Below are 14,853 nucleotides of genomic sequence, written 5' to 3' on the forward strand. Positions count from 1 at the left end.
AGAAAAGGTTACATGCTGGTTTAAAGCTGAGGATGTTAAATCACTTTCAGTGTTTTAGATACCTCTCGTTTCTCACCACCCACCCAACCACTTTTTCAAGTACTCTACACACAGACTGTCTAATGGCCCATTACTATTTAAATCTTCTTGGAGAGGTTACAAAATCAGGGTGCTCTACTTTTTATATGATTTCTCCCAAATTACAATAAGATAATAATATTCTTTCATGTGGCCTTACATAAAAGAAAATATAAACACGTATAATACAAACAATAATAATAAAGCAAAGTAGCCTTGGCTACTCATATTAAATAAGTTTTGTAGAAAGGCATTGTACTTGCAAAAGGAAGGCTTGCATATATCTCTTGAGCAGCCAAGTGCACAAACCTTCTCACAGACAGAATGAATGTACTTGTTATTGCACTCAACAATCCACATAGTCTTTGTTTAATGTACAAACCAGCCTTTTGTGCGGTTTTGTTTTCTATATAAAAATGCACCCCTTTGGAGACAACAGGCAGGAATCACATATTTTTTACGGTGTTACCACGTTCTGAAGGTCTTTCTTTCACTATCACAGACATAAAGTAGAAAGTCTACTTCGAAGACCATAGAGTATCTTTCAACAAGTCATCCAATTTCAGCAAATCCATTTCAACCCTCACATCTTGCCAAATTCTCATTAGGCCTTTTTCTCAGCCTGTTATTGCAGTATTGATTTCCATTCCTGTTATGTCTTTTGGAAGATTACATTTTCATATAAGTAAAATGTCTACAAGGGTTTCCCCCAGAGAAGAATGAGTGAGTTTGGTTCACTGTAGAGGTTTACTGAAGCATTTTCAGATTCAACAGAAAGTTCAGTTTTGAGGTCACATTTTGATATGATTATTGATTAATTATGCATTTAAATCTATTTATGCATACAGTATTTCCAGTATTTGTCAACAACATGCACATGTTTAGCAGCATACAATAGAAGGACAGCAAAATATTAACATACCACTGATCTCTCTTTTCCATTTTGCAGTTTCCTGCTGTTGCTATCTCACATTCGTTAATGTCTCTCAGTGTGCCTCCTCTACACTGTCTCTTTTGCTTTCTCTCTGTCTATTTGACTGTGTTGGTGCATAGTGTGCCCCTATAGACATAACATGTAGAGAATGGGCATCAAGCTTCACATAGTTTCTAGTTTGAAATGTTTACTAACTCTCTGTCTGTCTCTCTGTCCAGCTTTAAGGGACAACAGGATTGAGCTGGTGCATGCATCATGGTCAGAGTTGACCATCAGCATCAGTGATGTCACGCTGACGGATGAAGGCATGTACACCTGTTCTCTCTTCACCATGCCTGTCAGAACAGCCAAAGCCTACCTGACTGTTCTAGGTAAGTAATATTTAGTATTTAAAGGAAATGTTAATTTGCGAATACACATAAGATACAGTCTGTAATAACAGTTTGTTGGTGTACTCACCTTTCCTCAATATCAATCTTTCCTGCCTGGTTTAACATAGTTAAGAAAATCCTACACTTCCAAGAAGTAAACAACAGGGGTTGCTTTCAGTTTGGGAGCACACATTTGTAAAGAAATAAAAGTAGTAGATTAGGCAGAAGAAAAGAACAAAGAAAAAGTTTCATCCCTCACTTATCCACATTTATCGTGGCTGCAATGCCTTATGGTCTACATAGGCTACTGTTTGTGGAAAATGATGGTATTTTTTGCATCTTCTATAGTAATTTATCTCTACAGGATTGTTTAACATGAAGAATGCTTGTTCTTTGAATCGTAGGAGCTGACCAATAGTAGAGCCCGACCGATAAAGGATTTTTAAGGCCGATATCGATACAAATATTTGGTGATTTAAAAATCCGATATTCCGATATATCGGCCAATATATATAAAAAAAAAAAATCCAGAAACGCTTAACAAAACAAACAGATTTCCCTAACATGAGTTATTTGTAGTTATTTATGAGTTCTCACTAAAATAATATGATAATGCAGTTTAAAAATAAACTTGTTTTATTGTCACAACAGAACAGAGGAACATCAAAATATATTAAAGTTCTGATAAATAAAATGTATAAAAATACAAACTTAAGATATGAAACTTAAAGGGTTAAACACGAGTGTTGCTAACAGGGACGTTGTAGAGCGCCCTCTGGTGGACAAACTATGCAACGCCAACACTCATAACATGGTTGAAGGGTGTTTCGTCCGTTTTTATTTTTCAAATATTCATTTATCGGCCATTATAAATGCCGATACCGATAGTTTGGAAAATGCCTAATGTCGACCGATAATATCGGCTCGCTGATATATCGGTCGGGCTCTAACCAATAGACCTGTTTTTCACAACAGACATTTTGACATGTCATAGTAGGAAAAGCACAGGTGTATTTAAATACATTAATGATAGTTGAATTCCACTTAGGAGATGGTCCTAGTATTGTTCATGCTGGCTGACTGCAATAGCTTACTGGGACACTTAATGGAACTGAGCCATTTTTAATGTTATCAATTTCATCTGCACTTTTCCTACTATGACAAGTGAACATTTCTGCTGTGAAAAAGGTCTATAGTATAAACTGTTGAGTGTGTAAATTTTAGACCTTAAAACAACAATACGTCACCAAACAAAAACGTCTTGAAAGGTTTTAATGAAATTACATGGAAAGGGAAAAGAGAGTATTTTTTGGTTCAGATCCCAGAATATGTCAAAGGTTTGTCAACAATGCAACACTTGAAAAAATACTCTGGCACATGTATGCAATGATTTTATCAATATGTGAATTCCGTTTTGTGTGTACGTTCATTTCAAAACATACTAAAATGAAACCTCTAGACAATTCTGCAATCTTGGTGGAGGTGAAGTTTTGAGTACTTTCTTGTTGTGTTTTTTGGTTGATTTTTAAATTTAAATAATGTATTAGTTTTGCTTTTGTTTAAAAAAAAGAACAAATTGACTATGGTTACAAATACTCTGTTGCTTACCATCATCTGCAGACAAATGAAAACATACTGTTGGGCCTTCTAGTAATGTTTGTGTTGTGATCATCGCCCCACACAAACATTGTCTCATTTCCTTCCACTGGGCTTATTATCTTGCCAATTAGTTTCCGCTAATGTTAATAGATGTCCTAGTGCACTCCAGGACCATTAGCTGGCTCTCTGTGTTAACAAGCATTCAGAGAATTAGAGACATTAAAGGCTTCTGCTCAATAAGGATATGGAGAAAATTATTTTGCAATGCTGAACAATAGTTAATGGTGCAAGCCAGGAAACATGGAGGGAGATTTAATAAACATACAAAATGTTCTGGGAATGGCCTGGTTTATCTGCCTCTGTTTCAGGACAGTGAGTGCTGGGAATGAAAACAAGAACACATTGAACAAATACTAAACTGATAAATAAATGTGCAACAAAATTAGCTTCACATTCAGATCTTCTCAAAATATATTGGATAATCAATACAAACATGCTCATCTATTACCCACAAATTGAATTTTCAAAACACTATAAATACAATTATAAATAAATCACTATCATTATTCAACTATGAATTATAGGGTATGAAAACAGTAATGTTATAAAAAATCAATGAGACTAGAGTCTACAGCCATGCTAGTGGCTCTGTGAGGCTGTATGTTGGCACAACTGTGCTTTGAGCCAAATGTCAGCATGCTAACTTGTTCACAATGACTACGTCATTTGGCTGAAGTTTAGCAGGTGTAAGGTTTTACCATGTTTACCATCTTAGTTTAGTGTGATAGCATTCCAGCATTTGCTAATTAAACTAAACACAAAGTACAGCTGAAGCTGATAGGAATATCATAAGTTAGCAGTTATTTGGTCATAAAACTAATTACTGGAACATTTTGACCCGATGGTGGGGCTAGATGTAAATGTTAAGTGGTCACCAAAGTTATTACAGTTCATCGTGAGGGGCACATGAATGTGTTCAGTAAATGTTTAATGGTTATCCATCCAAGAGTTGTTGAGACATTTCACTCAAAACCACAAATGTGAACCTCATGGGGGCATTGGAGGAAAAGTCAGGGGATCACCAAGGTTATAAGAATTAATCCACTGGAGGCCATGAATGTCCGTACAAAATGGCATGGCAATCCGTTCACCAGATATTTCAGTCTGGACCAAAGTGGTGGACCCACCGACAGACTGACATTGCCATCCCAAGAGCCACGCCACTAGCTTGGCCAAAAAAATGCTCAACATGACAGGCTTTAGCATTACAGATACACAACACAAAAGTGTCATTATTATTAGTAACTGACTTTGATTTTGGTTCTAAGTTACTTCTCATAAACATGACTTCTCTAAACTTTGAATAAAATCTGTGATTAGCATAAAGAAATGTGACCACAATGGCCACAGGCAATATTAGTGATTCAGTGAACAGGAAATTTCACCTCGCATTAGAAATCTAGCTTTCCTTTCTTTTTCACGTCTTCCAAACACTGTTGGTCATGCTTAAACAGTCATGCAACCGCACAAATACCCCTCAGCATGTACAAATCCAGAACGCACAAATGAGCAGAGAAACATGCACAGTTAAGGGGAACGTGGCTGTATAAGATGAACATTGTATTTGATCTGTTTTGGTTCGGTCTTGGAGCAAAACCATCAAACACTTCTCTGAGTCAAGCCACACTTACTCATTCACACACACACACACACACACACACACACACACACGCAGCACAGTACTTAATTAGATATAGGGACACTTCACATACTTGAAACCTATACATTTGCATAGCAAATTGTATAGTATTTAGTTAGATTAAAGGTGCAGTAGGTAGGACTTATAAAACTAACGTCATATTTGCTGAAACTGACCCTATGTTCGAGTAGAATTACATGAAGCAGGTAATTAAAAAAAAAAAAATCTGGCTGTAGTGTGATTTGCAAAAATCCACAGCTCCCTGTTCAGATGCACCAATCATGGCCAGGGGGGGGGGGGGTGTTTAACTGTGTGTCAATCACTGCTCATGCACACGCATTCATTCTCCCTTGTGGGGGGAGGGGCTTAGGAGAACGTTTTGGGCTTCAGCAGAAAGGGGAGAGGGACTGAGAAGTTGTTGATGTTCAAATTTTTGGGCTAAGTCCTGGATCTTCCCAATCCTGCCTACAGCACCTTTAAGAGGGATAAATCTAACTGCATACTGTATCTACAAAGCAGCAGCCCATGTTAGGATTGCGCATACAGTTTGTTCACAAGGATGTTAAACAGAAAGCAGGAGGACCTTTAAGTCTGGTAATAAACCTTACACAAGGTGGTGAGACAGACGAGGCCAAAGTCAGTCAATGGCATTGACTGACAGACCTTTCAGTCACTCAGCCTGAGGCAGACTTATTGCTCATTGACATTAGAAGGGCAGACTCCACACACCTAAAACACTCATTACAGGGAAAGCCACTAATTAACATTTGCTGTACAACCTCATGGCCTCCTATGTAGTCACCTGTGCTACCCCTAACCCACATTGTCACAAACACACAAAAACATATTTTTCAACTTTCATCATGTGCTAGCCATAAAGAAGTTTTTTTTTTTTTTTTTCTGTTGTTTTCTTCTGTAGCAAATAGTTCAAGTGAAAACACAGCTGTTGTATTTTAGTTGATGCAGAGACAGATATGATACAACCTGGCCAAATTATAATTTGGTTGAACCTACCCTTAAAGATGAGGACCAGAGATGGGAGACCATTCACAGTTCTCAAGCAGGAAACTGCTCAGGGATGCTGCTCTGTAGTCTGCTGTCTAATCTCCCTGCAGGAACGCAAGCTGGAGGAGAATTTCCAATAAGGCATTACAATATTATTGTTGCATAATGACATGCCGCTGTGTGTGAATTAGTTCCATCGCTGTGATTTCCTGTTCCATCCTTCAGGTGTGCCGGAGAAGCCAGAGATCGATGGCCTGACGAAACCTGCCATGGAGGGAGACCACATCACTCTGACCTGCATGACTCACGGCAGCAAGCCCGCTGCCGACCTGCGCTGGTTCAGGAATGAAAAGGAGATCAAAGGTATATAACATCTGTATCTGCAGATGCATCACTGCCACTTTAACACAGTGTGTGTAATGTCATACAGACAGTATGTCAAGGGTTTCATTTTTGCTATTTTAAAACATGGCAAATTGATTTTCAAAGATGTAACTCATTAATTGGACTACATATTTGTTTTTGTTAACATTTTCTCAATGAAGCAATTTATCATAGTACCTACCATAGTTTTAAAAAGATAAAACCATTCTATGCTATTAGTAATGTTGCTACATATGTAGTGATATTTCCAATACCAAGCTATACTGTAGTTTACCTTTAGGGTAAAATACTCAACTAAATAATAATATATAATAATAATAATAATAATATTATAATAATAATAAACAGAGCACAAATGTACCATAACATATGCATTTGTTTTAGAATACTATTTTGAATGGACAGAAAGTATTTTCCATAAAACTGATACCATGAAACTGCTGCAGTGCATCCTTTAACAGTGTGTTTTTGTTCTGAACAAGTTGTTTCTAATAGAGCAGATTCAGCATGTGTCCTCTGGCCTGAGACCGATACATTAACCTCCCTTGTTATGAGAGGGCTGTTCTAAATCACACTGGCTGGACTACACACCACATTTCCACCCTGCTCCTGCTTTGTTCTACTTGATGAACCATCCGCTTTGTAATTGTTTGAACAGGAGACCGAGAGAGAGAGAGAGAGAGAGAGAGAGAGAGAGAGAGAGAGAGTTTTAGAAAAGAAAGCAAGGGATATGAAATGATGAAATTAGGTTTCTGAGGAAGAGAGAAACAGATGCGGTTCTGTATCAAATAAAATGTAGTACCCAGTGGGACAGACTGTCACAAATCATCAGCACGGTTGCAGAACTTTTCACAAAGGTTTCTCTGCTGTTTCACAAAGTAGAATAAAGGCAGATAAAAAAAAAATGCAAATCACCCTTTTCTTATTTAAATTGACTGCAAGTGAAACAAATAGATAGGCTTGAGAATCACAGGTTTTCTTTTTCTTATATTAGAACTGCCAAAAAACAATGCAGGTTTGGTAAGACACTATAATAGACACTACAATCAAAATCTTTGTGTAACCCAACAGATCAATGAAACTCAGTGGTGAGAATAACAAGAAGCCAGGTGTTGTACATCCTAAACACCCAATTAAATATAGAAGAATTTAGAGTAAAATCACATTTGGGATGCGAAACACACAGACACTTCACAGAGTTCATTTCACTGCTTATATACAAAGGATTAATAAACCACAAAAATCCTTTTTGCCAAAGCATGCATAATTTTTCTTATTAACTTTGCATATTAATGCTTTTTCTTTCTGCTATCAGTACTTCTCTGATATCACAGACAACATTGACTATGTCTGTCTTCTATCTGGCGCAATGTACGCCAGATAGAAGACAGACATAGTCAATGTATTCCCATTCTTAAATTAATGTACAATGTGTACAGTTTTTTAAATAACTTTTGGATTGCAGGTCTATAATAGACATGCCTTAACAAACACCTAGTAACTGAGTTTTCTTTCCCTAAACAGCACTTAACCAGCATGATTACAGTTTTCCTATCCTTATGCTCATTGACAACCTCACATGTTTATTCAACATCATTCGGAATACTTGATACACATGTTTATTCAACATCATTCGGAATACTTGATACTCTGTCCTCTTGTTGCCCTTCTGAGGAACATGAAGCTTATAGAAGAAGAATATACTCTAATTAGCAGAGTGGGTATTTTCCCTTATAGGGTTATTGTGTCTCTACGGGTGATTATTGTTTCTCCCAATACTGCGAGAAGAGTTTCCTTTAAGGCAATAGAAACATAGCGAGGACATAATGTTCTTTTAATTTAACACAGAAAGCTACCAGGTAGTCAGAGATATCCTTGGTGGTTTGAAGTGAAGGTAGTCTCAAGAGGATACGCCTTCTCATTAAGGTCATATGCTATAATTCTCTCCTCAGCTTGGCACACTACTCCCTTTAATTTGGGTCTTGTACAGTTTTATATCAGTATATTATTCACTGTGACAAGGTTGTATTTCTTTGCCCAAAAAGGACACAAATAGTGTGTTCAGCTTCACCCTTCTTCTGAAATCTTGGTAACATTGTCCCAAAACAGAAAGCAGAACCTTGAGACCTTACACAAATGTCAGATTAGAAGATTTTTATCAGATGTGCTTTTGGACTCATCAAGAATTTCGATCAGATGGGTGATGTTTCGGCCCTCACTGAATTCACTGAAAAGCTCTCTTGGTGTCTACCAATACACCTTCTGTCTGACTTGTTATATATCTCACCAATGGAGTTTATTTGTGTGCAAGCCACTCTCCGGCGGTTCGACGTTCTTTCCACATTCAAAACCGACAATATAAATAAACATGAAGCAAGCAAACACAAAGGGCAACCCACGTTAATACACAATGTATGTATGCAAGTGTAGGTATATGTGAGTGCACTTGAAGTGTTCATCATCCTGGATCAGGGTGTGTTCAATGTAAAAAAAAAAAAAAAGAAGCCATCTGATTGTGGGTGACCATGCTGGGAATAAATGGCAATTGTGACATATTGGTGTGGGATTTGGGGGAATAGAAAAGATTATATTACCGGCAGAGCCACTGGAGCAGTCCATCACCCATTCGCATGCAGTTAACGGACACCCTATGCTAAGTGTGTGTATCTTCGTATATGTGTGTGAGCAAAACCGACAGATGGAGTAGACAGCCTGCATGTAAGGACATAAGCTTGTGTGTGTGGAACGGAATCCAATATTCTTATTGCTCACTCTCTTTGTCCCTCAGATCCCCTCAGTCCCCACCCAGTAATGATATATTTCTATCTCAGTTACACACCATAACCCAGAGAGACCTCTGCCAATATCACCACATGTAGCACTTGTTTACACACCGCTGAACCAGAGGGAGCTGTGTGGAGACCAAGAGCAGAGATGAAATGAATATTTATTTCAAATAAGGGTGGGGATGTTCGCTATCGGACTAGTATTATCATACTCTCTGACCTAAACTGTAGAGGTTATTGCTTCATCATGTTAGGCGATAACTCGATTCCAAGGGGGCTTAAGGAAGAAAACACAAAGATTTGATTCAAATTTGCTTGCGGTCACATCCCTATTCTGTTGTCAAACTTGTTAGTCAAGGACAAGGAACTGTTACTGCAGACATCCTTGCACTATTTTATTTGTCGTTGTTTGCTGACTTTTCAGTACGCTATCGCTCAAGTCTGCCCGTTCACTGAAGAGTTGAACTGTGACTGAACAACCTTTTTAAATAGTGCTGACTGTTTCTTCATTTATGGGTAATTGTCCTTCCTGTGAGTGAGAACAGAATAATGGCCATCATTATTTCAAGGTTTGCTCTGGAAAGAGCTATTGAGGATAGGGAATAGGCAATAGCTTATAGAGCTTATTTCAAAGAGGATGATGTTGATGTTGATCGGACTGCTAGTGGCACTGTGAACATTAAAATAAGAATTAAGCTCAGTATTTTAAAGTAGTTTTCCAGAAAAGAAAAATACATTTTCAGTCATTTTGAAAGTGTTTGACAACCTTGCACACTACTTAAAAAGTCTGTGTTGGGACTACATTTATACTATCCAGCTCCCTGGGGTGGAGTGGATCAATGACCATTAAAGATGTCATTTCAAGATGGCTCTTGCAAGTCACAGTGGCATGAATAAAAGATGTCTAAGTCACACACACAAAAACGCATATTCACCCTCTATATCCTGTACACATGCACAAGAACATAAGTACTTGCATGCATGCGCACATGCCTGAAATGATTTCTGTGAAAATCTGTTAGATTTTTATACTAATTAGGGTTATGCACTGGGTTAAGATGAGACATCTCTTTGTAGCATCACAACTTTAAGTTAAATAGTTTTTGTCAAACTCTTTAACCACAAGATGGGTAGAATAAAGAGCAAAAAAATCTTGAGCATGAATATCTCATGCTCACCTCAACTTTCTTTCTTTCTTTAAACTTGTATCACCTTGATTAAATATGTGTATCCAACTTATCCTCTGTCTCTAGCATCATAAGAGACAGGTTAACAGACTTAGACTTGAGCACTGGGGCGAAAGAAGAGGAGATCAGATTGCTACACCGACTGTCTATGCCAGTTAAGAGCAACATCCTGGAGGTGGAGCACCTGTCCAGATTTAAATGCCATGGCACCGAGACTGACCAGACCTCTCCTTTTGATGGGCCGGTGAAAAAATCCTCATGAACCCACAGTAGACATTTCTTAGCTGTGAATGCTCAGGGAGTTCCATGTCAGAAAGGACATTATGTAGAGTGTGCCAGGCACTGATAGAAACTCAACAGTGCTCCCTGGTCGTAGTCACCCGTCAGTTAAGCCCAGAGCCCAGCTGGTAAACCAGGTCAGATAGGGGAGGGGGCTTTCAGGCTGCCAACAGGCCCAGCTCCGCAGCCAGAACAAGTGAGAAAATGGTGGATGGCACACTACAGGATCTCCACACCTCCCTGGAGCTGGAGCCTGCTGTATTAGTGCTCTTGTTTTAAAGTTTAGCCATACCTATTGCTGTGCAGCTCATCTTTTCTCTTTGCATTGTGAATTGAATTATATTGTAGTGTTTTGTACTATTATATATTGTGCTTATCCTCACTCACAAGAGATTTTACAGGTGAATTGTTTTAAATCTTAGATGGGATGCAGTTCAGGGTATGTTGAGTCAGCCCTCGGACCCTTGCTGCCAGGATTAGTCAGCTCTGTCGCTGTTGTTGATGATTACTCCCCCATCCCAGAAGTTATCCTGTATCTCTCTTGTCTGTCCCTCCATCTTATTTTCTTGGGTTGTCCCTTTTTCCTGTGAAATGGCATGAAAGGGTCAGATTCTCACACTTGTACGCCTGTCATTTCCATTTCTAATACTCCAAGGCCCTGTCTTGGCTCACACCAACTACGCAGAGTTCTGATTACCCACTTACAGAACAGTGTGCCGTGAACACAGCCAAATACTGCCAGGCTTTTTGTGAAGGAGAGGTTCCACAGGTGAATATGGTAGGATATCTTTTGTATTTAGAATTTTTTTTTAAATGCACACGTTGACAGAGACTGTTTTTGGATATGCTGGATACCCCAACAATTCTTAAGTAAATCATGTAGATTGTGTAGAAATAAGAGAGCTGCGAAAGATGTAATAACCGTATAATGTGAGAGGGCAGTTTTAGACAATACACATGGGGTTGCTGCTGGCTGCACTTAAAATGTATATACAGTACATTCATGATGGCAGGCTCAAGAGCATAAAGAAGATGCATTTTTAATTTGCTTGCCAGTTAAAATAAAAATACAAAGAAAATTCAAGCTGGGTTTTGTCTCTTTTATAAACTGTAAAAATGCCTCTATCCTATATTTGAAAAACTCACTTTTAATATTTTCTTTTTTCAGCCCTTCTAAACCACATAGAAAGGCTGCAAAAGCAAGACTCCATGATTTAATTTTTTTGAGAGATAGTTTAATATGAGTACTGAGAGAAACACTGTAGTGTGTATTAAAGTTCTAACACAGAGAAAGCAAGAGTCTTGTGAAGTTACCAACAGCTTAAAGTAACTCAGTAGCTGCTATACAATTGACAACTCTGAGCTTTAATGGCAGCACAATGTCAGCTGCTTCTTTCAGCTGCACTTAAAATGTGATAAGATATTTATAGCCCAATTATACCTTCTCTCACCCACACACATGCACACACACTTTTGTGCACACACACAACCATATAGAAGCCATACAGATTGACGCACTTTTACAATGAGGTATTGCTTGCTGTTAGACACCTGTTATTATGTTCTCAACGTGGATCTAATAAGCCTTTGGACCAAATAATGATATTAACAAACTCAAACTTTGTGCAAGCACGTTTTACCCTGAATCACACAGAGGCAATCAGAGAGTCCATTGAAATCGCCATGCGACAAGACATCTTGTCAGACATCTAAATGGTTCTACAGACATTGAAATCACAAAGCAGAATTATATAGGAAGTGAGCTTCACGATCTCTTAGATAGATTTGTTTTGGAGCGGAGCACATTTACAATAAGGAACCTCTTAGATAAAAAAATGTATGAACTCACTTTGAGAAATAATCGTGTTGTTTTTTTGCTGAAAGCCAACCTAAAATAACAAATAGAGGAGTTTAAGTACAGACAGAACATTAGTTTAGTTTCTACCAGGGCATCTCTGAGTGCCCATTACATTGATTGAAGTACTTAAATTCTGGTCTTGAACGGCATAACATGTGACATGAGCACAATCAAACTGCACAATTCAGGATGATTCATTCAGTCAATGTGTTTTGAATTGACATACTTTAAAAATAATAAAAACACTATAAGTTATTATCCACTTTTCAAACTTGTGCCAAGACAAAAATATAGTTGACTTAGAAACAGCTGTGAAGTAGAAAATGTCACATAACCTTTTTGAAAATATTTTATAATTTTTCAGTTACGTCGGTGTGTAATTGAACCTTTCTTTGGTGCAAGTCAGTTTAACTATTCATTGACCCCAATACTAACCTCAACAATAAAATACAAATATTAACAGGGGAATAGAGGAAACAGACTCAAAGAAAGATAGGGTGATTGAAAACAGCATATCTGTGGAAGGAACCTTCTGCAGACAGAAGGAGAAAGACACGTTTAAGAGGCAGGGAGAGGCAGTCTATGAGGACGTGGAATAACTAATAGAAATAGCAGGAGAATGTTTGCAACTGCTAAACATGCTTTGATATAGAAATTTGATGTCCTCTCTCTCCAGCACTCTACTTTTTCTCACTATCCCTTGTCTCCTGCAGTTTCTTTTTTGTGAAGAAATCCAGCCATTTCCCCCTCTCTTGTTGTCTGGTGGATGTTGCTAACACTGCAGACCTGTCAGTCATTCATCTCTAGGGGAGGCGGGAAGTGACTGAGCGGAATAGTTGATTGGCAGAATGGAGAGGGAGAGGAGACAGTGGGGTAGAATGCTTAGAAAGTGGAGCAGATGAGCGCAGAGGAGAGAAGGATATGGAGCATAAACAGTCTTTTTAGGAGATACAAACAAAGCTGGCCAGCATGAGAGAGAGAGCATGAGACTGTACATACACTGATGCTTTCTTGTATTTGCTATGATGAGAAAAGAAAAAGGGACACAATTTTACAAACCAGGTCAACACCTAAATGCAGAGCCTGGACAGCTAAATACAGTATTATAGTATTTTTTCCTCTTCTGAAAAATACCTTGTAGGAGTGGGGATGAACAAGCTTGATGTGATTTCAAATACTGGCTGCTGGCATGATGTGAGCAAACCAACCACCCCCAAAACACTGGCTGAGCAGATGTGATTGAAAAGAAGAATCTGTTGGGTAAATACCTGCTTGGTGGTGGATACATGTAAGCACTTAAGTTACAGCTAGTAGGTTAAAGCAGATCTGGCGGTGGTGAGTTGTAAATGTTGGCATGTGTAGTCTGGAGGAGGATGGTCATTTGTATTACGTAACGCATACTTAACAGTCTATGAATTTAGGAGAACATTCATGTGATATGCGTAGGCTGAGGCTTCATCAAAAATTGGCATCATCAAATGTTGTCTGGTACCTGAACACAGCCACAGTCCTTAAATTATTAGGTATGAATTTGTGCAGAATCTTAGGATTCTTAGGTAGGTAGTATGATGTTGAAAACTCTGTTCATCTGGACTGTGCGCAGGGCACTCTGACCAGGTACAGAGTGTCAAGCTCAAATACAGTGTGACGGGGACGGAGGATGAAAGCAGTGCAGGGTCAACTTTGTGACTAGTAGGCATCACTGCCTTTAGGGATGATGATTCATTGCAAGCCAATACGTTTTCAAGGACACTAATGTCGTGGTCAAAGATTGGTGTCATGAGGGTCGTGGAACTTTAAATCAGACACCTTTGGCTTATCTAGGGCCCATCATTGAGCCCTAGATGGGCATTAGATCATTGGGGAGGCTAATGCGGCAATAAGTGGAATGATGTGATCAAGGAGCAAGCCAAATTTTAGGACATCATGTAGATGATTTAAGGAACCTGGGTTGGAGTAGTTCTCCAATGCCTTTGCAATGATTGGGGTGTTGATGGGCGCAGAGAGGTGGATCAGCTGTTTGGTTGGTATTACAAGGCAGGTGTTGCAGGGTTAGCTCTGAGAGCAGGTTGTACAGATGGAGAGGACTGTGCATAATAATACTTTGCAACAAGGCTGATTGAAGTTATTGGCAAACGTCTGATTGGCCCTGGTAATGTTTTTGTCCCAATGAGGCTGGAAGTGGTTGTCAGGTAGAAGGATTAGAAAGAGAGAAACGTGTTTGGTGAGATTTAGACATTGTGTGGGAGCAGTGAAGCCCCAGGCAGACATGGTAGGGGAGGCCAGAGGTGGTCAAAAAGGCCTACGGTGTAAATATACACATTACATTCAAAGAGTCCCCGACCTAGAGGTGAGGCAGGTGGGTTTTGTTAAGAGTCCTGCCAATAATTGGACATGTGCTATAGAGATGCCAAAGCAGCATCCAGGGAGATGTGTAATGTGAGCTGGGCTGTTTTTTCTCGTTTGATCATGTGTTTAATTATTAATTCTTTTGTTTAAAGCTATTTCATTGCAGAATGTTTACAGGAATAATGGCATGCATAATTCCCCTAACATGGCCAATAACTATAATGAAGATATCAATGTAAAGATACTGTGGAATTTCCATTTAGGTGCTTGTTACATTGCATGCTAGGCCCTTGTCTATATGTATAGAAGACCCTGGTGTAGTCT

General features: G+C 38.8%; 1 protein-coding gene across 2 annotated transcripts in view; it reads left to right on the plus strand.

Annotated features, from left to right (window-relative positions):
- Positions 1–14,853, plus strand: part of cadm2a (cell adhesion molecule 2a) — a 224,677-nt gene that overhangs the window by 184,042 nt on the left and 25,782 nt on the right. For both annotated transcript variants that reach the window (XM_078266238.1, XM_078266239.1), the window contains 2 exons: positions 1,231–1,383; positions 5,912–6,049. In XM_078266238.1, coding sequence (XP_078122364.1) covers positions 1,231–1,383; positions 5,912–6,049 — 291 coding nt within the window. The remainder of the gene's footprint in view (positions 1–1,230; positions 1,384–5,911; positions 6,050–14,853) is intronic.

The sequence above is a fragment of the Sander vitreus genome, chromosome 13, assembly GCF_031162955.1.
Source record: "Sander vitreus isolate 19-12246 chromosome 13, sanVit1, whole genome shotgun sequence".
NCBI lineage: Eukaryota > Metazoa > Chordata > Actinopteri > Perciformes > Percidae > Sander > Sander vitreus.